Source organism: Lissotriton helveticus, chromosome 12, assembly GCF_964261635.1.
Source record: "Lissotriton helveticus chromosome 12, aLisHel1.1, whole genome shotgun sequence".
In the NCBI taxonomy this organism is placed as follows: domain Eukaryota; kingdom Metazoa; phylum Chordata; class Amphibia; order Caudata; family Salamandridae; genus Lissotriton; species Lissotriton helveticus.
The window spans coordinates 150699301-150724597 of record NC_136073.1 but is presented as its reverse complement, the minus strand read 5'-3'; the positions used below and the strand labels follow the sequence as shown (position 1 = coordinate 150724597).

Genomic DNA, 25297 nt, shown 5'->3' with positions numbered 1-25297 from the left:
ACACTTGAGCACTGTGGCGAATGTGTATTTGTTGTAAAATAACCAAGCACTGAGCACTTTAAAAGAAAGAAAGTTTCCGTTACCTTGTGAAGGGAGGGAGTCAGTCGCGAAGCGCCTCTGACGTCACTCTGTGCCGCGCTGGGATTGGTAGAAGCAGCGGGCGGGTAGCGGAGCTGGAATTGTAAAGGAGGGGTGAGCGCCGGAGCGTGGGAACTGTCTCACGAAGGGGCCGCGCACCCATTGGCGGAGCTTATTTAGTGTCGCGCACCCATTGGTTACACGAATTTCTGAAGCGCGTTCTGATTGGAGGTAGTTTGTAAACAAAGTTTAGCGCAGAAGTCGTATGTGGCACTCGCAGACTACAGGAACTCGACCTGATCCAAGGCACCTAGGGTTTGAAAGGGATCAGTGGAAGACTAATAGATACGATATTATGTACGGAACAAAGAGAAAAATGTCCCTTATAAGTAAGGTGAAAAATTATTTTAAAACGGACAAACCGATTAAATCTAGGGAAGGTGTTCTTGTCCCACCACCTAATAGTCCTGCCTCATTCATGATGTTTGACCGAGGGTACAATACCTGTGTGTGGTTGGAGAATTGGGTGAAATACACAAAAGATGACGGAGTATTGGCTTTTCCGTTAGATGGTACTTTCAATGGTAGGATCCTATTTAATTTAAGGACTCGGATGAACGAATTGCATCCCAGACCGAGACTAACGCAGTATGAGGCATTAGAGGAATGGGAGATTGAGGCTTTTGAAAGAGAAAGACCCCGAATGGACAAGGGTTTGACCAAGTGGTACCCCAGGCAGAAACAGGAGTCCAGGGATAAAAGGATGAAACAGTGGAGGCAGAGCATGATTGTTGAGGGTCTGTTTCCCATGATGCCGGCATGTCATAACATTGGAGCGGGTGAAAAAAGTACTGAAAAATGTAAGCATTGGGGGGCCCTGGGGGAATCAGATGATGAACTAATAGATGACATCTGTACCAGAAGTCCGCCACCTTACAATGAGGGAACCCGACCTTCCAGTGTAGGAGATGTTCCCCGACGCCACTTCCTAAAGGAAGAAGACAGGTCCCTGGGACTGGGAGGGGGTGGTCAAGTATTGCCCTATCCTGAAAAACCCGAACCGGCGGAAACAAGGGATATATATCCCAAAGTGCCCGCGAGCCAGGAAGAAAAATATTCACGTACGAAAATCTTTTTTCCCAGACCCTTGTATGAAAGCGAAGAGAAACCATCGAATTCAGGACTGCCTTTTGTTCAACCTCCATATGGGGAAGAGCGCAGGTCCTTTAATACTGGAACTTTATTCCCGAAACCAAATTATGGGGGAGGACCAAGTGAAACGCATCCTACTGCCCCGAGTTTTACTCCTCCGTTGACCCCACAGATATTACATGACACAACTTTAAGAAGGGTACTAGTGGAAAAGGAACAAGAGGCTCTAGCTAGACAAAGGACAGAAATAATTCAGAAAATTTCCCAGTTAAATACCAGTCCTGAGGCATTGACTATTCCAGTAACTATTGGACCGGTGGTCCCGTTATACGGAAATGGTCAGGGAAATCCGATTACTCCAGTTATGACCCCAGTCATGGCAACCCCGAGACAGGAACCGATCATCATAGATGATCAGTCCAGTGAGTGCGAGTCTGAAGTTGCGTTCTTGGAATTGCCAAACAAACAGACTGGAAAGGGAATACAGCAGAGGCATAACCCTTTTAATACAAAAGAAATTAAATTAGAGACAGCAACAGGTACTAGGAATGTCTCTCTGGTAACTCCGGATGAAATTGAGAGTTGGAGTCGTGAATTAGAGAAGCAGACTCCGCAAACAAAACCTTTAGACCTCTACAAGCTGAGGGTCGAAATAGAAGAATTAATGGCAGGAAATGTGGGGTTGGATCGATTGAATACCTACTCTGAAGAAGAATTGTCGTTCATATGTAAAAGCTTTACAAGGAACACCAGAGTGCTCCACGAAAAACTGACCGAAACAGCAGTTAGTATGGGGGTAGATATCTCAAAATCCAAGCCCTTACAGAAACCGTACAGAGCAGACTTCTCAGACAAAGATATAGAACACCTGAATGTGGCAGGGAAGAAGTTGCAGATTAAAGAATTAATGGGGGTACTGCAGAAATGGGGAGATGTGGAAAGATGGAGAAGCAGGTGGGCGAAGAAGAGGGAAGAGGTTCGCTCCCGACAAGTGACTCCTGAGTTTGCTTTAAGGGAGGTAGAAAAACCTGAGCAGTTATGCCCCATGCGCGAAGTTCCAGGAGGGAAATATGTGCATGTCCCCTGGTCTAGGCAGGATATTGTGTCCTTCACGAACGATTTTCCAAAATTACGAGAGAAACCAGTTGACTGGTACAGGCAGGTGGAGAGGTTCGTGAAGGTACAGAAATGTCTGTGGAAAGACCTGGATGGGTTTTTCGACATTGTGGTTCCAGTAGATTTATGGACCCAGTGTAAAATAGCCATAGACTGGCCCAGTGAGGAGTATCCCAGAAACAAGGAAACTGGGGAGCCATCAAAGGATGTCATGCGAAAATATGAGCAGGTAATTCAGCATTTGAAAGAAAAGGTGCCCGCAAAGGAAACTGATTGGACAAAAATAGATAGAACAACTCAGGAAAGGGACGAGACAGTGCACTCCTTCTATGAGAGGTTATTGCAGGTATTTAAAACATACAGTGGTATTGATAACATCGATTTGAAGGACATGACGCACTTTATTTACAGGTTTGTAAATGGTTTAAGACCTGAAATTTGTCAGTGGATAAAAGATAATAAAATCTGTTGGCATACTAAGAAAATGGATGAGGTCCTGCGGTACGCTAAGTACTGCGAGGACGAGATGGCAGAGAAGAAAAAGGCCCTTAAGGAAAAGGTGATGTGGGCTCAGGTGAAGCTCGCAGAACAGCAGGAAAAACAATTGAGTAACATGGTTAAGAATGCTGAGAACAAAAGTCCTGGGGGAGGGGGTGGAGGAAAGCCCCGGCCCAAATTTAGCAGGGAAGAGGCTATGAAGAAATTTCCCTGCCATCAGTGCGGCGAAATTGGACACTGGCGAAACGAGTGTCCCCAATTAGTAGATGCTAATGAAAAAACTCCTGATTTAACTCCACAGACGCAGAAAGAAAGACCAAGAAAGACTCAACCCCAGGTAAAAACAGTCCAGGTGCCTCGAGCACCCAAGCAGGTATACAGGGGAAGACAGGCAGAAGATGAAGAGATAGAGGTTTGGGAAAGCGGGGAGAACAGAAATACAGCAACTTCGCAGTATCTGCTAAATGATACCTTCCTTTGTAATGATCAGGACTGACGGGGCCTGAGAGGGGAGGACGAGGAGTGCGTACTTGGCGCTTCCTTGCCGGTAGACCAGTCTGGACCATATATTGAAGGAAAGGTTGACGGAAATGATGTCACCTTTCTGTTGGACACTGGCGCTACCCGTTCTACTGTAAGAACAGTGGACGTTCCAAACCTACCCCTCTCGGGAGAAAATATCCAAGTAGTGGGTGTATCTAATCAATTGATTAGTACTCCTGTTACCGAACCAATGGAGATTTCAATTGGAAATTTTAAACAGATGCATAGATTTGTCGTCTGTGACACCAGTCCAGTGAATCTACTGGGTCGTGATTTGCTGTGCAAAATGAACTGTACCATCTTTTGCACACCAAAAGGTGTTGAAATACAGACCCCAGATGAAGATGGCATTTATAAACTATTGTTACTTAGACCTGACTCAGAAATTAAAAGATTGACCCTGCAGGACTTGCCCCAAGAACTCCAGGAAGCCGTAAAGCCAGAGGTGTGGGATTTCACTGGAAAAGATGTGGGGTTGATGAAAGATGTGGACCCCATACAGATAGCCATCAAGGACAATGCAGTATATCCTAACACTAGGCCCTACCGAATGAATGCTGAAGTGAAAGCAGGTGTCACTCTGGAAATACAAAAGTTATTAGAAGGAGACATCATACAGGAAGTGATGAGCAGCCCATGCAACTCACCGATTATGGGCATCAAAAAGCCTAGTGGCAAGTATAGGGTAGTGCAGGACCTGAGAAAGGTTAACAAAATTGTAGTTCCTTGCTGCCCTATTGTCCCGAACCCTGCAGTGATATTGTACCAGATTCCTTGGGATGCTGAATGGTTCACTGTGATTGATTTGTGTCATGCATTCTTTTCGATACCCCTGCACCCCGACAGCAAATTTCTTTTCTCATTTGCCTTCGAAGGTCACGTGTATTGTTGGAACCGGGTCCCTCAAGGGTATACAGAGAGCCCCTCTATCTTTAATCAGATCTTGAAAAAATGTCTAGAGACTTTGATCTTACCTGGGAACTCTGTGTTAGTGCAGTACATAGACGACCTTCTACTGGCGTCTAAAAGTCATAGGGACTGTGTAGTTGACACCATTGCCCTCTTAAATCATCTGTGTGAGAAAGGGCATAAAGTGGCCCCTGACAAACTACAGTTCTGTGCGAAATCAGTGAAATATCTGGGACACCAAATAGAAAAGGGTGTCAGAAAGGTCACATCAGAAAGAGTGAGAATAATTCAAAAGATGCAGTTGCCCCGTACTCAAAAAGATGTCAGAATGTTCCTGGGTGTATTAGGGTACTGCAGGCAGTGGATTCTGGGATTTGCAGCCTTAGCCAGGCCCTTGATAAAAATGACCACGAGAGGAATGCCAGATGTTGTAGAGTGGGACGATGAAAGTCTAATGGCTTTCACAAGACTGAAAAATTGTCTGTGTACAGCCCCTGCGTTGGGAATGCCAGATTATTCCAAAGAGTTTGCCCTATTCTGTGACACTCGCGATAATTGTGCATTGTCAGTCCTGACTCAAGAACATGGCACGACCAGAAGGCCTGTGGCCTATTTCTCTGCCACTTTGGACCCAGTAGCTACTGGGTTACCAGGCTGTCTGAAAGCAGTAGCTGCTACCTGCGCAAGTTTGGAACAGAGTGAGTCCATTGTCATGGGACATCCTGTGACCGTGTATGTTTCACATGGAGTGGTAATTCTATTGACCAGAACTAAAACACAGTATCTCACCCCTAGTCGGCTGACTAAATACGAGAGGATTCTTGTGGGTGCAGCAAATGTAAGCATTGTTAGGTGCGGTATTCTGAACCCTGCCACTTTACTCCCCGACCCCTTGGAAATAGAAGGTGGGGATGATGATGAACATGATTGTATTGACCTGACAGAGTTCAGTACTAAACCACGCCCAGACATAAAAGAAGTGCCATTGCCTGAACATGATAAAGAACTATTTGTGGATGGTTCCTGTCTAAGACATGAACTCGGAGGCTTGAGTGCTGCTTATGCAGTAGTCTCTTTCACAAAAATTGAAGAAGCAGGTTACCTATATAACATCAAGTCTGCACAAGTAGCCGAATTAATAGCTATGATAAAAGCTTGCAAAATTGGGAAGGACTTACGCATAACAGTGTATACTGACAGTCAGTACTGTTATGGAGTTGTGCATGACTTTGGCCAATTGTGGCTGCAGAGGGAATTCATGACTTCCTCAGGTACTCCCATTCGGAATGCAAAGGTTGTTCATGACCTTTTAGAGGCCATCCAGTTGCCCAAAGAACTGGCAGTGGTAAAATGTGCTGCTCATAAAAAGAGCATGGACAAAGTATCACTGGGAAACGATTATGCTGATCGAGTGGCCCAATGGTGTGCCAAAGATCGGTATATTGTAAATCCAAAACGAGGGGGGCCAGGAACCAGCTGCCAGCTTCAGGTGTTTGAAGAAGTGCCTACATGGGATGAAGTGAGAGAGTGGCAGGAATCGGCTCCTTGGCAAGAAAGAGAGAAATGGAAGGAGGATGGGTGTAGACCGAGGCGTGTGGATGGTGTGATTTTGGGCCCAACTGGTATGCCTGTGTTACCCCGACACTTGCTTGGCGCAATGGCAAGATTAATACACGAAGGATCACACATTGGTAGGGATGCCATGATTCTGGTATTTCAACAGACTTGGTACAGTAAAAAGTTCAGGAAGGTAGCAGAGTCCCTCTGCCAGAGGTGCCTGTCATGTCAACAGATGAACCCAGGCAAGAGGACAATGGTTGAACTGAGCAAGATTGGGAGATCAGGGGGTCCCTTTATAAAAATACAGATTGATTTCATCACCATGCCCCGTTGTGAAGGAAAGCGATATGTCCTTGTCATTGTTTGTGTATTTTCAAAATGGGTAGAAGCTTACCTTACTCCCAAAAGTGACGCACTGACAGTAGCGAAGTGTTTACTAAAAGAACTGATACCTAGATTCGGCATACCATACATTATTGAATCAGATAAGGGTGGACATTTCCAGAATGAGATACTGGCTGAATTATGTAAGGCCTTCGGAATAAGGCAAAAATTGCATTGTGCATACCACCCAGAGGCTTCTGGAATAGTAGAACAAGTAAATGGAACTATCAAAAACAGACTAGCAAAGCTGACAAATGCTACTGGCATGACCTGGGTGAAGGCCCTGCCCCTGGTCCTGATGGGACTGAGAAGTGTTCCTGACCGCAAGACAGGCCTAAGTCCCCATGAAATCAATATGGGAAGAGTGATGAGACAAGCATGGGTGCCAGGAAGCAAACTGTTGAATATTACTGATGATTTGGTGCTTGAATACTGCAGAAGATTGGGTGATCAAGTGCGTTCTATCTCTCGCCAGATTGGAGACGACGGCATCCTCAATCCAACGACTCCTCTCCACAGCTTGGTTCCAGGAGATTGGGTCAAAATAAAGAAGCACACTCAATCAAGCTGTCTGGCACCAAGGTGGGGAAAGAAACGCCAAGTAATCCTGGTAACAACCACTGCAGTGAAGGTCGCAGGTGTTCCCCAGTGGATCCACGCTGGACACACCCAGAAGGTATTACCAGACAGAGGATTTGAAGAAGAAGGGCAACCAGTAGAGGACCCTGAAGGAGCCAGACCAGAAGCAACTGACAACGAGCAGCCCAGCACCAGTCAGGTTGCAGGAACAGCAGACATTGGCCCAGGAGTAGTTGACTACGAACTGCCAAGAATCCAGCCTGCTGAAGAGGTCCAGGAAACTGAGCCAGGAGTAGCTGAAGACGAGCTGCCAAGCATATGGCCAGAAGAATGGATACCGATGATTGATCTGACCGAAGATCCTATCAGAACAAGAGAGCGACTTAGTGAAGGTAGAGAGTGGACTAGTCAGGAAAAGCAAGGCACAGGCGAAGAACCTCAGCCGCTTGAGATTCACATCAAAACTGAGGAAGGAGAAGGTCAGACAGGGACAGAGCAAGTGTTCGATACCCCACCGCTAACACCTGATGCAGATAAAGGAGAGACTAGAAATAGAGTGATAGTTCGAGCAGAAGAAAATCAAGAGATCGAAGTGCTTGAACAGGATCAGAGAGGGTTAGAAGAACGGGTTCAGGAAATAGACACAGAAATAAAGACAATCGAAAGCCAAAAGCAAAATATTCCTGAACAAGGCCAGATTAGCAACCAGGCAGAAGAATTTGATGCTAGCCCTGGAACTAGCCAGATAGGGGAAGTAGAAGAAGAAAGTGGAGAAGAATTACCACAAGATAAAGAGAACAAGAGAATAAGAGAAGAAAGTGAAGTCCAAGTACCGACTAAGAGACTAAAGAAAAGAAACAACCTTGAGCCTAGGTTTGTAAAAAGATTGAGACTAAGGATAAAGACAGTGGAAGAAAAACGTGCAGAAGCAAGAAGAAGTGCTCGGATAGCAGAGCAAGAAGAAGACTCTTCCAAAAGAAGGAGTGAACGAATAAAAAGACAAAACAAAAAGTACAAGTCTCCTGAATGGACACTGGTTTTGGAAGAACTTGAAGATCTTGATATAACTGACGTGAGCGACGGAGAGCCCGTCCCTGGGTACTCAGCTGAAGAAGAAGACGAACCACCGTGAATTTGCACGAAGTAAGCTAGTTGTGTAAAGCCAAAAAGAGGGGTTCGAGAAACTCCTTCTGAGCCAAAATGTCTGATTCAACAGTGAATGGTAGACCTAGTTGCAGCCGTTTTAAGACGTGTTGCAAGGTGTGTATATGTAGTGTAGTAGTACTGATAGTTATCTGGATAGGATTAACAATTTTCATTCCCTTTGCTGTAAGTAAAGATACTAACATTGTCCCTACTGAAGTTGTAAATACTGACAGTGAGGAGCTAACAACACAGAGTGTAGCACGACATGAAAGAGCCCTGAGACAAACAAAACAGAACTTAGAAGCATCAGATGAGGGAGGACTACATTATCATGGAGTTAAGAACAAGACACACTTAAATGTTTTCGCAAACTTATTAATACACTATGTAGAGACTATGGAAATTGAAGATTGCTATGTCTGCATGAAGCTACCTACTTCTGTGGCTGAAGGCGTGACATACCATCACCTGCCATTGACATATGGAATCTCCTGTAGCATTTTAGCTAGTTTATTTTACAAAAGGGGACCGTTACAGTACTATTACTCTAACAATGACGTGATCTTTTCTGAACTTCCTATACGTGGGAACTTGAATCCTGTACATACCAAAAGTGACACCATAAGATATATGGGAGACTACTTTCTGACTATAGGTAACATTGACATAGCAGACGCACACAGAGATAACTTGACTTGTTCTTTGCGTGAGCAGGAAAAAATGTTCCTGAACATGGCAGAGAAAAGAAGAATTAAAATTCAAAAGAAGGCTAATGACGAAAGTCAGAAAAAGCCAAAGTGGGCAGAGAACATGGAAGGCACCTCATCTGGTGGAGCGGGTCCTGCTCTGTTGCTGGATTTTGAAAAGAAAGGCAAGCTATGTCTTCACCGCGAGAAGACTAGCTATTATAATAATGTTTTCATTGGTTCCAGTGAATGCGAACATAATTACAAGGTAATTGGAGGTTGGGGTTTCAAAAATGGGTCAGAGCCTGTGTTTCCTGGAATTTATTATATTTGTGGGGACAAGGCTTATTTCAAATTACCAGATCACTGGTATGGAAGCTGCTACTTTGGCATTGTCTTCCCGAAAATATACCATGTGAATGGGAAAGCTGGAAGCAATGAAGATACTAATGGCTTAGTGCGTAGTAAAAGAGAAAGTATAGGTGAAATTATGGGTAGTATTTTCAGTGCACTGATACCTGGAGTGGGAGTGGTTCTGAACACTCACAGAATTTGCAAATTGTCTACTATAGTAGATGTGCTGTCTACTGAAACAGCTCATGGATTTCTGCTGGTCAATACTGAAATGGTTGCGATCAGATCAATGGTTTTGCAGAATCGACTTGCTCTTGACACCTTATTAGCGAAAGAGGGCGGAGTCTGCCGGATGTTGAAGGCGCAACATTGTTGCACTTATATTCCGGATAAAAGTGTACAGATCAAAAGATATGTGAAAAACATTACTAATTTGGCAAAGGAACTCAAACCACTCGAGGTTGATAGTGCCTGGAAGAGACTGGTAGATGGTCTCTCAAATGTAGGTCATTGGCTTGCTAGCATAGGTAAAAGCTTATTGTTCAAAATTCTGATGCCAATTGGTATTATAGGTCTTATTATACTTTCCATTTTCTTATGCTGTAAATGCCGCAAGCGCACAAAAAAGCACGGGGTAAATGCAAGAGGAGTGAAACGAAGTGTGGATGAGATTAAATTAGAGGAAGTGAATGATCAGATATACAAAAAGGTGAAGACTTCTCACCCTACTAAAACTGAGAGAGAAAAGTTAGAACGGTTGCTGGAAGAAATAGAACTTTATAAAGTGTGAAAGAAAGTTGGCATCTGGTTCCATTATAATTTGTGATGATAGAAAATATCATCAAAGAGGGGATTGATGAAGCAAAGCTTCGCATATTTTGCGGCTTGCCGAAGTCAAGAACCTCGTTTATGTGTAATAAGGTAACAAATGTATGTTTTACTAACGTTTATGTTAAGTTTGAACACAGATAGTGAAGCTTGCACATGTGTTTTACTAAAATAATTTACCCAAGTCACCTAAAATGGCCGCCGCTTGTATTTAGTTACTGCGCATGCGTCAGCCACACTCACGTGTCCTGACGCGTCTGCAGAAGTGGAGGGAAAGTTATGCGCATGCGTAATTCATAGCTGTGCTTTTCATGTGGTACTGCTCGTGCCACTGCTCTTGTGACTGTGTCAATGTAGCTAACATTTTAATGCAATAGTTTTATTTCTTGATGATGAGTCAAAAGTACAAATCCTGTGATGTATTTTCATAATGACATTATTATGTATTAATTTGTTTTTCGCTTACTTTTTATGTACCGCGGGGAATGGGGTTTGTCTGTGCCGAGAACCATTTTGGAGGTCCTTCTGCGCCTCCGCGACCTGCCAAGCCAGAGCAGACCTTGAATGATGGAACTCAGCCAGTTGGCAGTGATGAGCAAGATGCTCCTGAGAACGACCCGAAAACTCGGCTGAACCAATCACATGTGCTCACAGAGCAACAATGTTAAAGTTGCCATTGTATTTCTGCACCAGTTCTCATGAGAACCCCAATCTAGTTAGGCGGTACCCTATTATGCAAATGAAGGCTTGAGACTCTATGTCGTGATTGGTGTGCTACCCAAATCCTACCTTAGGACCAATCCAAATTGAAGGATTCTGACACTTTGCAACATTGGGGGGTGGTACACTGACCCCAAACTGTATATCTACCCTGGGTTCACCTAGTGAACCGTCCGACTTGTCTGGTTTAGCTGACCTGTCACTGACCCAACGCACTCAATAGGTGACTGAAGATACAGAGCGCTGCGAAGCACTCTGTCCGAATTTGACCATAGACTAAGGTTCTACTGAACCTTAAAGTGCTGGCAAAGCACTTAGCTGGGAGTTCGCTGACCCAATCGGGGTCTTGATCGATAGCTGCAGAGCGGGTGGAGCGCAGGCGTTGCTTCCGAACTGTGGGTTCCGGTCCTGTCCTGAAGAGGGTCCTGTCCTGAGGGTTTGCTGTCCTGTCCTGAGGGTCCTGTCCTGATTCCTATTCCGAGGGTATCCTGTCCTGTCCTGGGTGTCCGTTCTGCACCTGCTGTCCTTTGAGGGGTATCCTTCCTTGAGGGTTTCCTGTCCTTAACTGACCCGTGGCCAGGGTTTGGTTTCCACACCTTTCTAGGTAAATATTGCTCTGAAAACTCTTTAAATCTTGCACCTTCTGAATTTCTGACTTTTGCTTTAATAAAGTTCATCATTGCATATGTTATATTTTCCATGCTTTTTCGCAACTATTGAAAGTCAATTACATATTTTTCCATAAGGTTTTGTTCCTATGTCTACTCACTGGTTAGAAATTATATTTTGCATTGCAGTCTGTAATTTTATGATATGGTCTAGAACTTCATTGCCTAGATTGTTCAAAGGCCCACTCACCTTAAGTGAAGCGTGTTACTCTTTATAGACCCTCCCATAGTTATTCATGCATAAACTGTCCATGCTTAAACATTTCTGAGATTTTATAGTATTTTCCATCTGCATTTCATATTACATTTGAATGATTACCCTGTCATTATTTCTTTATGCCTATATAATTTACGTTACCTTGGTTATTGATTGCCTTATTTTACTGTACCTCATGCAAGAAAATATTGAATTTAGATAAACATTTTAAAACTTCCAGTTGTCCGTGGTCATTTAAACAGTATTTGAATGTTATTGTGTGGGTTTGCATTTTGCTGCCTTACTTTTACAGCTAGCTCCCTGATTCATTGTGGTCATTAGATACCCGCATCGGTGGATGGTAAGTCGGGTGCACTGAAAATTATTAGCAGGGAACACACACACATCAACTTGGTAGAGCTCGTGAAGTCACCCAATCGATGTATATGGTGATTTGAAAGTATATGGGCCCTGAAGCCGGAAACGGCGAAAACTATTGGTTGGGTAGCCTCGCGCGCTCTATCAATTTTATATATATTTATATATATATATATATATTTATATAAATATAAAAATACATTTTACCCTCCCGCTATCCTATGGTAAAAATATTGTATATTCTTTAATAATATTATGTTAATACATATATATGTATTAAAAAATAAAATTGTATGTTTTTTTTTACTTACAATAAATATTTATTAATTTTAAGGTTATTTAAGCATATTTAAGTAAGTTTTAGTTAATTATATTTTTTATTTCATTAATTTTAAATTACTTTTAAGACATTAATAAAATTCGATATTTTGACTAACTATATTTTTTACAACTATATTTTTGAGTCGATATTTTTGTACTTACCTGTTTGCAAATAGGAATTCGATATTTTTGCATTCTATATTTTGTCCACTATATTTTGGAATGGCCGATATTTTGTCATTCTATATTTTGTCAGTGATCCGTTTTGAAGACCTGGGTAAAACAGAATAACTTGATACTGATAGAGCAAGGCGGGTTCAAAGAGAGCCACTCAACAATAGACCATTGTCTTAGTTTATGGGCAATGGCAAAAAAGGCTATTGAATTGCGAGGTAGATTGTTCTGCTGTTTTGTCGATTTCGGAGCCACCTTCGATTTAGTAGAATGTAGACTATTGTGGAATATGTTGGTGAAGCTTGGAATCAATAAAATGGTACTCTCACTAATTCAGGAAATGCATTCGCTGAATTGGGCCAGGGTAATCTTGGATACCCTTGGGACACTATCTAAGAAAATATAGATAAATAATGGATTACGCCAGGGTTGTGTCCTGGCCCAACTGGTATTCTCTTTGTTCCTTTCTGACTTATCAAATACATTACGTAAGGCTGGTGGGGCTAGCCATAAGATGAGGGGAACCCATATTCCATGTCTGCTTTACACTGATGATCTAATGATAACGGACATGACAGAGCTGGTTTTGCAAAAAAAAAAATGGATTTTTTTTATAATTATTGTTTAAAGAAATGCCTCACGGTTAATTTAGAAAAGACTAAAATAGTGTTGCTTTGGAAAAGAAAGGGTTCCTTCAACTGGCAATTGGGAGAGGTCAGAGTTGAGGTGATGGACAGATACAAATACTTGGGTATGTAGTTTGATAGCAAGCTAAACTGAAGGGACCACAAACAATCACAAAAGCAAAGGCTCTTTCCTCAGTTTGGGGCCTTAAACAATTCAAGTGGAAGAATGGAGCTCTTTCTCTGCGGCCAATTCTATCAGTTTTCAATGCAATGGTCCTCCCACAATTCCAATAGGGAGTAGAGGTTCTATCGTCAGGTGGTAAATTGTTTTGGAATTTAGAGGAGGGTAAATGTGTGAAACAGCTCCTTGCTCTCCCACTATTAACTATGAACCAGGCAGTGAGAGTTGAAGGTCAATGTACAGCCTGGAACTTTCAAGGACTGCAAGCTACATTGAACTTCTAGCAGAAATTAAGTGGAGAAGGTATCACCAAAGTATCACACCTTTATAAAAGAGAAATAGAGGAAAGCAAACTTAATTGGGCATCCATGGTTAGACCTATGCTAGGTAAGATGTGTGTTAAGGTTTCTCTAGAACCAGACCAATGGAAGCTAGGGCAGCAGATCCCCAAACTGATGCTACATGCTAATATTAAAACAAAGGCTTGGGAAGAAGACGTATGTTATCTGAGGAGCAATCGTCCATCCAGTTCTTGGTAAATGGGTAGAGAAATGATCATATGTTCCCCTACATCGAGACCATGCCAAGTTCTAAGCTTAAATGTAGTATTGCAATTTAGAGTTGGCCTGAACCCATGTACTGAAGACAGGAAGATGGAAACTACAATGAGAAATTAAAAGGGTCTGTGTACATGTGAAATACAGGTAAAATACAGTGGCCCACATATTTTGCTGGACTGTTTGTGGTTTCTAGAAGAACAAAAGGAATTTTTAAACCTCGTTTTAATACTTATACAATTTCTAATAGGGATCAAGCTCTTAGTCTGTTGATAAATATATGATTTTTAAAATTGCGATACGAATATTTTTAACTACAATACAGGAGTCCTTGACAGAATTGGCAATATAATCTAAAATGGGCTATGGGGCCAAAATGTGACTCTATCCACTCTTTGATGATGTTTTGGAGCTCCGGAAGCCTATATGCATGCAGAAATGTACATTTATGTATATGTGACTCATCCCTCATTTGGTACGCAGTGGCACTGCTTCCACTGTATGTTTTAGCACGTCTGTATTATATTTTGTATTGTTTATATGGCTGCATCTTTTGTACTATTTGTATTTTTAATTGTATTGTGGTACCTTTTATGGCTCTATTAGCTGAATAAAGTATATATGATGATGATAACATGTTGCACGGTGTTCGAACCTATGTCATATGAACAACAGACGCCCAAGAAAATAATGGTAGGTTTTCAGTTGTGTGCTTTCAGAGGTAGGCCTATAGATGAATAATTTCTGGCAAAGTTTCTACTGATTCTCAATAGGGTACTACATTCCAAATCAGTGCTTAATTTGTAAAATAATTAGTGCCAGGGCCCTTGTTAGGAGGACACTACAGCTTGCACCATCCGTTGCCCCTGCCAGCGGTGACAAAGACAGTGCCGACATTACAACTAACCAGTACACTCTTACCAAGTGTAACCATTCATACTATTCTAGGCCCCCAAAGCAATAAGAGTGGCTTGGGAGGCTGGAATTAGTCATTAGTCATTGTCAATGTAAATTGAATTAATAAACAGCTGTTATTGTGCTGATATCTAAATGAGGCAGACAGCACCACCATGTGGCAGACTGTCATAAGCGCCAGTGCTGATCAGGGCCAGTGTCGAGCATTGGAAACCACCTGCTCAAATTAAGCACTGTTCCAAGTCCATTCCTGGAACTGTTAGACATGTCTTCCCAAATTCTGGTGCTCTGAAAAATGTTAAAGTAGCATCGAGACGCTTGAGTTCAAAAACACAATTTTTCATTGTATTGCTCTGTTTAGCAAAAGGCAGTATACAGTGAAATTGTCCAGGTTGATTCTTAATGCCAAACATTGTCAAAAACGTTTTATTCCGGAACCTCATATGGCAGTTCAAGCATGTACATTTTTTAATTTTGTGGATTGGCACAATGCCTTGTGGTTCGGTCGTGAAGCCAAAATCCTTCAGAAGAATGTGTATGGGGTTCAACCAATCATACCTGAGGATTTCCTCTCCAGGAAGCCTTCTTTGAAGATCTCCCATACCCATGCTTGTAGCTCGGGGTCCGTCTGGATGCTCTCGTCACTCTTGTAGTAGAAGTCAACAATACTAGACACATAGCTAAGAACAACAGGAAATAGAGTAGAATGAATGGGTGAAAGAGCATGAAGAACACCTCCAGGCCAATGAAGATGAAGCTGTACCGGTTACTTCAGTAAAAGCAATCAGTATTCATTTAACATTTATTCAGCATGCATTTATGCCAGCTATATGGCAATAGTTTGTGTTGGGTCCTTTCCAAGGGGGTCCCTTATATTTAATATTATGAACTACCACTCAGGTTTAGAGAGCCAATGTGCTCATAACGCCTGTACTTACTCTAGAACCAATGCTGCTGAATTAAACCTGAGGATGGGAATAACACTTCCTCCTCACTTGAAAGGGGCGGGTACTGCTGCCTCAGCTCTTTACTGGTTAATATATCTCATTTCCCTCTAAGATAAGTCACAGAGGTCCACACAACCTGCTGGTCTCCTAAAGCTACCAATGCCTTCAGCAGAACCCACCAAAACGAGATCCTCTCAAAAAATCCACAATTTCATCTTGAAAGGTAATGCTCACTTCCACTTGTTTACCCTTTTTAGGCAACATGATTGAAAATCATTGTCTCAATCTTGGCTCACGTGATTTGTGCCCTGTAGTCTTTTGCTCATCAAGCCAATTCAACCAGTGCTACATTGCATAGGCAAATCACACTAGCACCCCTTTCTTGGAAGAAAGGCTTTTATTTTTTTAAGTGCCTGCTGGAACTTGTTGTTTAAGCAGCCAGCATGGAAACACCTACTTACTATGTGCTCCAGCGCAATGACCACTTATTATATGTCTATAGCCATATGGCTGCACACCAACAGCCCAATATACAAAATAATCATTGGAAAACAAAATAGGTTACAATTTGCAACCAGACCTTCGTAACCATTAACGAATATTATGACCTAACATATGTTTTAATGACAGTTAATAACATTCTGATTAGGACCTCATGAATAAAAAAGATGGTAGGTTGCAAATTGTGGCTCATTCTAATTTGGCCAATCACGTGTGGATAAGTATATTGGAAGTAAAAAAACTGATACAACTCAAATGAATGGAGTAAAATGGATTTATTCAGTGTAAAGAACTGAGATAATACGAATAAGGATCACAGCTGTGCGTCTGGATTTGGGGTGCAGTGGCGCCCCTCTCATCTTGGTATGTCATTCTGATTTGTAGTCATCACAGGAAGGGTGGTCTGCTAGGGTTTATCATAAAGTACCCTTTGTGACTCCTAAAAGGAGATTGATACACATAAATTCGTTTTTGAGGGTGCATTTTCAAGTTTGAAGTGTTGGTGGCTGTAAAATAGATCACACACTGATCACTCCTCCACTCGATACATAGGTATACTCCACAAGCATACTTCTTCAAGATCAGGCACTATATCTTCAGCTTAGCTTTGAAAGATTGATTAGGTGAACTTGTTTATAAGCATTCTTGTCTTTCCATTTTTCATACACAGTTAACGCAGTACAATTTCTTGCCTCACTGCAGCCTCCATGTTCCTCTCACATTCACACTTGATACAGGGACCTACTGGCATTGTGAGGAAATCCATTGATATGGAAGATCAAAGGCCGATCTAGATACATTTACTCTGTAAATTGATTTTTCACAGTATAAGGCACAAAAGGTACACCACAGGATAGATGAAGTGTTACACACTTAACCACCAGCTCATTACAGCTGCCCAGTTCACAGCCCAACCTTCACATTCCCCACATAGCATTCCATTGCACTTCCAACATTCTGTCAACCACGTAGATATGTATCCCTACTGAGATTTCATCCATATCTATAAAATAATGCACAGTTCCAGGTGCCACACACCTTCCCCCTTTTAAAAACATGAAGGAAAGCTAAGAACCCAAAATGAAAGCATTAAGCACAGGACAAAGGTACAAATTATCTTAGGCCTACAACAGTGTGTCCTAACCATAAATCAATGCCATCTTCCTATGTAAATGTAAATGTAAATATAACTTGTGCTTCTTCTCCCCCTCATTTTGATCACATGCTGACCCATGGGGAGTCAATCCACCACAAGATTTTTCATTCTGTTGTTCACTTTATCCTCTGTCCCTTCTGTGGAAGAAGTTCCCAAGCCAAGGCATACAGCTCACTGCACATAGCTCTCCCCACAAGATGAAGCTAGTTGTTTGCTCAATGATTATTGATAGCTGCACTCTACTCCAACTCCACATGGATGCCCTGTCACTCTCAGTGCTCCAATCAGCACCTCAATGACCTCCACTCCACCTTATACAGTTTAAGACAAGTAGTATGAAAAATGTTTATTCTGAGTATGTTGAACACCTTTCTCTGATCTACTCTCTATAAAGTCTTTACATTCTTTCTCAGCAATGCTCAATTGTTTAATCTTTTTAGAAGAGTCCTCTCAAAATTGAGCATAAAACTCAAAACTAGAAATCACTTGCACCCTGGTCATAGGCTCTGGTGCTTCCGGTATCTTTCAAACATGACCATCCTTGGGTTAGAACCCCTTCCAAGGAGATGGTATGACCACACAACAGTTCACTGGACACTAGGAAATTATATTTCTTACATTTTAAAGTCAAACCTCTCGCTGATAATGCCTGAAGAACGATTTCCAGAATTCAATCATGTTTCTTTATTTTCATTAATTACTACAATATCATCCTGAAAGGCTATAGAGCCTTCGGTCCACTCTGGAGACCTATTGATTGTGCACTGAAATACCGTGAAAGCATCAATGTGCTTTAAAGCTGTCATATGCTTGGAGCGGACCCAGATGCTCACCTTAGAGAAGTGTCCTGCCTGTGATCACCCATTTCCTTCTTTCCTTAATTACCTAGGCCAATCCTGAGCTCCTTTATATCATTGGAAGAGGGAGCCAGGTTCAGGGAGTGGTGTGAGATAAGAGGGAGAAGCAAAGAGTAAGGGGGGAAAGGTAAACAGCAGGAGACTGGAGCCGGAAACATTATGGTAAGCTGAAAAGAATCAAGAGGTGGCAGCAGGTGCCAGCGACAGTTCACAGTGTGTCTCTGAATCCGAGCACCCCGGCTTTGGACCCAGCACACACCTATGCCAAGCTCTTTCCTGCACATCAGTTTGTTGTCATCTGTCTACTAACTTCTGAAAACCGAGTATTCCAATCTACCCAGATTCAGGAGCCCTGCATTATATTATTTGCAATCCCACAACTTGGTCACATCCTGGTAAGTAAAGTTTCAATGACCTGGTTGTGAGTAACTGCATGCTCCATGGAGAAATATCTGTATCCCTATAGTTGACACTCAAACATTTCTAGTGTGAGGACACTTGGTGCACTCTTGAGGATGGAAATAGCACTTGAAGGACCAGAACAGAATGTTAATATATATCCTAAACATGCAGGGTACTACAAGTAACTGCAATATAGGGTCACAGTACTTTTGATAGGGTGGTTTATGAGACCTCATTGCTTACGGACGGTTATACAGAATTGTGCAAGGCGATTTGACTCATTCTTTCATATATCCTACACAGGCTCAGATGCATTTTTGCACTTCTATCCTACTGTGGGCATACATTGCCGGAGAGTCCCCAACATAAGACTTCATGAGGGAATTCCTCTCAAACCAGTCAGTGGTAACACCATCATTCTTTACAATATTTACCAGAGCTTCTCTAAGCCACATCAGTTGTAATTGTAGGAGATTGTGCACGATTAGAGTGACACTTAAAGGATCCTTCTTGAGGCTAGGAGGAGTATATCAAATTACAGGCAAAGGAGACCATTCAGAGCATATGCTGTGATAGTAGCGCCATGTGACCAGTCAGTGTATCTTTGAAAATCTGGCAGACTTGGACAACAAGAAGGAGGTCTGGTTTACAAACCTCTTAGTTTATGGTTTAACTTAAGAATACTCTCCAGTTTGAATACATTATCCTTGGGGAATCTACAAAGGCACATTGTGGTCATCCATCAAAACATGTAGCTAGCCATTAAGAGTAATGGAAGTGTCACAGTTCATAAAATTATTTTTTCTCTGTGCACATGTTTGCTGCATGCATTATTTTCCACTTCTGAACTACTTAGTGTTGAAGATCAGTTATGAGATAAACCTTTTCCAGCAGAATGGCCTTGCTAGACCTCCAGTTTCCGAATTTAAACATTTTGGAATAGTACCTGTACTTCCAAATCCTTTAAATGAAGGCATTGTTTTCAGTCAAACTTTGCTATGCACACAACACAGGGCTCAAAGTAAGCGGTGCCTCTGACGGCTCCATAGAGATGCAATAGGAAAAATATACATAAACTATTCCAAATCTGGTAGGGATAAAGGTAGAAACCAGATCCTGAAGCCCACGCTGCCTCTTGGAATATGATACAGAAGACCATCAAATATTCCAGGTGTATTAGATGATTCAGAACCTAGCTATATAATGCTGAAAGGAAAGGAGAGAATTTAATAAACTAATGTGTTAGAGATGTGTGATGAGCAATATTTAAAGTTTAAAATATATAAATTTTAATAGCATTCAAAACAGCTGAGTTACTGATAATAATTGTGGTAATCCTGATTCCGTTAATATGCATTATATTGGAACAAAACAAAAATTACTTAGTATACAATATTAGGATGTGTGCGAACTGATTTAGGCAGATTCAGGATACAACTAAATCTGCTATCGCCAGCCCCAAGCCCAGCTGCGATAGGAGGAGGGGTTATGTGTGGGACTAGCTACTCCGCCATACAATAACATTCTAGATACAGAAATCTCATCCAAAAAACATCCAGCCTTGGGAGAGAGGAATCTTCTTCACTAAGAGTTATGACACCTTGTGGTAAAAAAGCCAGAGATCCTCAAAAGCTGCAAAGTCAATCCACGTGCATTCGACCAAGACCATTCCCATTGGGACGTGTTACATGAGGATCACATAAGAAACAGGCAAGACAGCCCAAGGGGCAGTTGGGATGAAAAGATGCAACCCTGTACTGCTTGGCATTAGTGGGAACAGAAGGACATATTCCAGACAGAAAAGATTGGCTTCAGGGGGAATGCTGCTTTATTCTGGACATATTCAGGAAGTAGCACTGATTGTAACACCAGCAGCCAACAGAGCTCTGAAAAGATGGGAAGCCCACGGTCCCAGAACCATCACAGTGACCTTCCTCACAAAGTAAAAGAGGATCAACATGAATGTTATTCAAACTATGCACCTACAAATGGCAACAAAGAGGAGGAAAAAAACAATTTTACAACAGTCTCCAGTCTAGCCTAGAGCAAAGCTTGATAGAGACGTCACTGTACTGATGAGGCAACTCAATGCCAAGATTGGAAGCAACAACACTGTGTACGAAGACGTCATGAGCTACCATGGCTTTGCTACATGAATGAGAATGGTGAAAGGCTCTCAGATCTCTGGGCCCTGAACAGTCTGGTGATAGGCGATAGTGTATTCCCACACAAAAGAACACAACTGTCACAAGACCATTCAACAGAGAACCAGATCAACTATGTTTGTGTTGCCATGAAGTTCAGGAGGTCCCTTCAAGATGGAAGAATGATGAAAGGAGTGGACATGGCATCAGACTATCATCTTTTCATGGCCAGGCTAAAGCTAAAGCTGATGAATGCAAGGATGAAACTGAGAAACCAAAGCCAGCGATATAACACCACCCTCATCAAAGAGGAACTGAAATGGAGTAAATATTCATCCACCCTCAGTAACAAGTTTCAAGTCCTGCAAAAACTAAAGGATGACAGACACCCAGTGGAAAGCCAGTGGGAGAACATCAAAGAAACAGTGACTCAACCTGTCAAGAGGTACTGGGTCCCAAGAAACACCAGCATAATTAATGGGTCCGCTCCAAGACTCTCTGCAAAATCCAGGAAGAAAGGAAAGGAAAGTTGCAGTCAATACCAGATGAGCAAGGGCAGCTAAAGCCTAATGTGAAAACACAAAAAACAACAAGGAGCAAAGAGAAGCTTAAGAGCAGACAAGCAAAGATTCATTGATGGCTACAGAAGCTTGAAAGAGCTCTACGACATAACAATGAAACTCTCTTGCATATACCGCAAGCCAGAAAGACCTGTTAAATACAAATCTGGGAAGACAACCATAGGTACAGAAGACCAACAACAAAGATGGGTAGAGCACTTGGAAGAACTGCTGGACAAGCATGTGCTGCAGTCTCCACCAGATGTACATCCAATTGAAAAGGACTTGCCTATCGACTGCAGCAGACCAACCAAGGAAGAAATACGGCAAGCCATCAAGCACCTGAGAAAAGGGAAGACAGTCAGACCTAACAACATTCCTGCAGAAGCACTGAAGGCAGACATTGAAAATTCAGTAGACATGCCAGGCCCATGTATGGGAAGGATCTGCAAAGCGAAAAAGGTGCTGTCACACTGGAAGGAGAGATATCACATAGGATCCCAAAGAAAGGTGACCTCAGTAACTGCACGAACTACAAAGGAATAACTCTCCTGTCAACTCCAGGCAAGTTGTTTAACAGAGTCATCCTGAACAGAATGAAGGAACAAGTCGATGCTCAGTTGTGAGATCAGCAAGCTGGCCTCCACAAATACAGATCCTGCACAGAACAGATTGCAACCCTGCATAGCATCATTGAGCAGCCAATAGAATGTAACTCTCCCCTGTCAACGTCATAAAATATAAGCATGCATTTAACAATGTGGACAGAGAGACCCTTTGGAATCTCCCCTGCCAATACAGTGTGTCAGACAAACTCATAAGAATCATCAGGAACTCCTAAGAGGGAATGAACTCCAAACAGTCCATTGAGGACAACTGATGTAAGCTGTCTAAGAGAGGACTGGAGCCATCAGGGTTGTTTGCTCTCGACTTTTTGTATCCTGCTGGCCACAGACTGGATAATAAAGACATCCACAACAAGAAGAAGAAATGGTATCCGGTGGACACGTTGGAAGCTGCTTTGAAGACCACCTGGCCATGCTCCCTCATACCCATCTACAGATTTAATTGAAGACAGAGAAGGTGTCAGCCACATCAGCACAACTTGGCCTCAGCAGTCTTTGGGGAATAAACAAGATCTTGAAGGCTAACACTGCCAGCACAACTGCAATCACTCTTGCAGGCAATGTACTGCAAGAGGTTGAGGCCTTCACCTACCTGTGCAGTGTCATAGACATGCAGGGCAGCACAGACGCCGACTTCAAGGCAAGAATTGGCAAATCAAGGGCTGCCTTTATTCAGCTAAAGAAGGACTGGAGCTACAAGAACCTAACACTGCAAACAAAAATCAGGCTTTATAACATCAATGTAAAATCAGTCCTTTCGTGTGGAGCAGAAACTTGGAGGACAACAGTGACCACCACCTAAAAAGTTCAGACCTTCCTCAAAACCTGCATGGGGACAATCCTCCAAACCTGCAGGCCAATCACCATCAGTAACAATGACCTATGGCAGCATTTCTAACTCCCTGATCATGAAGAAATTATGAAACGATGATAGGTCACACCCTCAGCAAGCCTAATTCACCAGGCAAACCCTGACCTGAAACCATCAAAGGAAAAGAAAAGGAGGAAGGCCAAGGAACACTTGGCACTGAATTCTTGAGGCTGCCTGCAAGGAGATGAGTTACACCTGGAGTCAAATTGAAAGAAAAGCCCAGGACAGAGGTGGCTGGAGAGTCCTGACTGATGGCCCATACCCCAGAAGGGGTAGTAGGCATAAGAAAGTAAGTAAGGATACAACTCCTCATTTAGAGCCTGCTTGAGTTTCTCAACAGGTTTGTCAGATTCTGTTAAGGCCAAAGCTATGTGTCTGGCTCTTCAGGCTAGAAAACTCCACTGGGTTTGTTCTCTAAGGATTGGAGGCTCATGGGAAAACAACTTTAATTCATATATATGCCATGGAAAATCTGGCTCTAGATCCCACACCTTTGAACTGATTTAGGAGTGCATTCACAGTCACATTTAATAAAGCCAAGCTTTATTTATACTGGGGGCTTGAAGAAAGTATGTATGGTGTATAATCATTCCGACAGTAAGAGCAGTCTTCTTTCCTCTGCTCTGTCTTTTTAGGTACCCATGAGAATGAAAAATTCGAGCTACTATGTATGGCTTGAATTTTGAGTTATAATAAAAATCATTAGCTTTGCCAATAGGGATCAGAGAATATTGCGAATTAGTGGAATAGTAGACAATGGAGAGCAGATAGCAAGTTATTGGAAGGAGGAGGAAGCTAGCACTATACCTGAATGTGAGAACATGGTGGGTGTGGCATGCAGCTGGATTCTGAGTAAGGTGTTGTGAGTGTCTGGCATGGAATGTGGGATGATAGGCAACACATGGAATTGGTGGTTGGATGCATGTGTGTATGAGCAGAATGTAAGTGTGAAATGTATTTGGTGTTTTGTGAATGTGTAGATGGCATTGCTGGGTTTACTTCACTTATTTGAGACACCAGTGATGATCAGCAGAGATATCAAAGCAGCAGTGCTTCTCCAGCAAAAATGGGTCATCATACTCCCCTCAACAATCCTGCCACATGAACTTTAAAGGCGGGTGGGAAGTAGCCTCTTGTCAGATGTGGTGGACTCCGGTTAGTCCTAATGTATTACACCGCCCCAGTAAAGGTGGGTACTTGTGCTCCAAGGACACCATGAGTTTCTCTGAGTCTCCAGATAAATGGGGGGACCAGTCTGTAACATTCACCAGTGGAACCTTGAGAGTCTGCACAGTGAGAAGCTATGGTAGGCATGAATTAGCAGGGCATGGAGGTTCAAGGGACCGTGGTGCACTAATGCTGTAGGATGGGTAGTGGGTACAGACAGTGATAAGATGTGTCCACTGAGACTTTAGGCAGGGGACAATTAGCCTATGGGCAGTCTTTATTGATGCTGGGGTCTCCAGTCTTCCCATGATCATCTTGGTGTTGAGGTCTAGGTGGACCCACACCCTGACCGCCTTCTTGTAGACAGGTCAGATTAAGGCCCCTCAAACAGATTGCTGTGGAAGGTGCAGAGGAGAATGCAGTGCCAGCTTCTGAGTTGGGACTATGGTTTCTAGCAGTAGTGCAATACCTTCATGAAAACTTGGTAGATCACATAGGATGCAGAATGGAACACCAGCTTATGAGCTGCTTGTGGGTTTGTGGCAAGCTGGTGATATTTTCCAGGGAGTTGGCAGAAGACATATGTGCAGTGCCAGCTCATGAGCTGCTTGTGCCATCTTCTAGCAGAAAGTCAACTTCTTCCACAGTACATGGCAAGAGAAATAGACAGCAAGTGTTCATCTACTCAACCACGAATGAAAGCAGCCTTCTCACTGATCTCTCTGCTTTAGTGCCTTACTGTACACAAATCAGTGACAGAATATATCGACGGTCAAAATATCAACCTGCCAGAATATCGCTGACAAAATATAGAACACCAGAATATCGAAATCCTATCTACAAACAGGTAAGTACAAAAAAATTGAATACAAAATATTGTTGTAAATAATATAGTTTGTTAAAATATTAAATTTTTAAATGTCTTAAAAGTAATGTAAAATTAATGAAATAATAAATATAATTAAGTAAAACATAGTTAAAAATAGTTAAATAACTTTAAAATGTATAAATAATTACTATTCTTTAAGAATAAAAATTAACATGCAATTTTATTTTTTAATACATATATGTATATTAACTTAATAATATTAAAGAATATTCAATATTTTTAGCGTAGGATAGCAGCAGGGTAAAATTTACAATTCTCACTCCACTGAGTGCAAGAGTAGGGAAAGCGCTGGATAGCGGGAGGGTAAAAATTACCATTCCCACTCCGTTGAGTGCAACAGTAGGGAAAGCGTTGGATAGCGGGTAGGTACAACTTACTATTCCCAGTCCAGTGAGTGCAGCAGTAGGGGAAGCATTGGATAGCGGAAGGGTAAAAAATAATATTCCCACTCCAGTGAGTGCAACAGTAGGGAAAGTGTTGGATAGCGGGTAGGAATAATTTACTATTTCCACTCCACCAAATGTAACAGTAGAGAAGTGTTGGATAGCGGGAGGGTAAAAATTACTATTCCCACTCCAGAGAGTGCAACAGGAGGGAAAGTGTTGGAT

At 42.3% G+C, this 25297-nt stretch overlaps 1 protein-coding gene across 1 annotated transcript in view; it reads right to left on the bottom strand.

Moving 5' to 3' along the window:
• LOC144798609 (hydroperoxide isomerase ALOXE3-like) overlaps positions 1 to 25297 on the bottom strand; it is a 413185-nt gene that overhangs the window by 105583 nt on the left and 282305 nt on the right. Inside the window, exon 11 of the mRNA XM_078669567.1 lies at positions 15128 to 15249. Within this exon, the coding sequence (XP_078525693.1) occupies positions 15128 to 15249 (122 nt within the window). The remainder of the gene's footprint in view (positions 1 to 15127; positions 15250 to 25297) is intronic.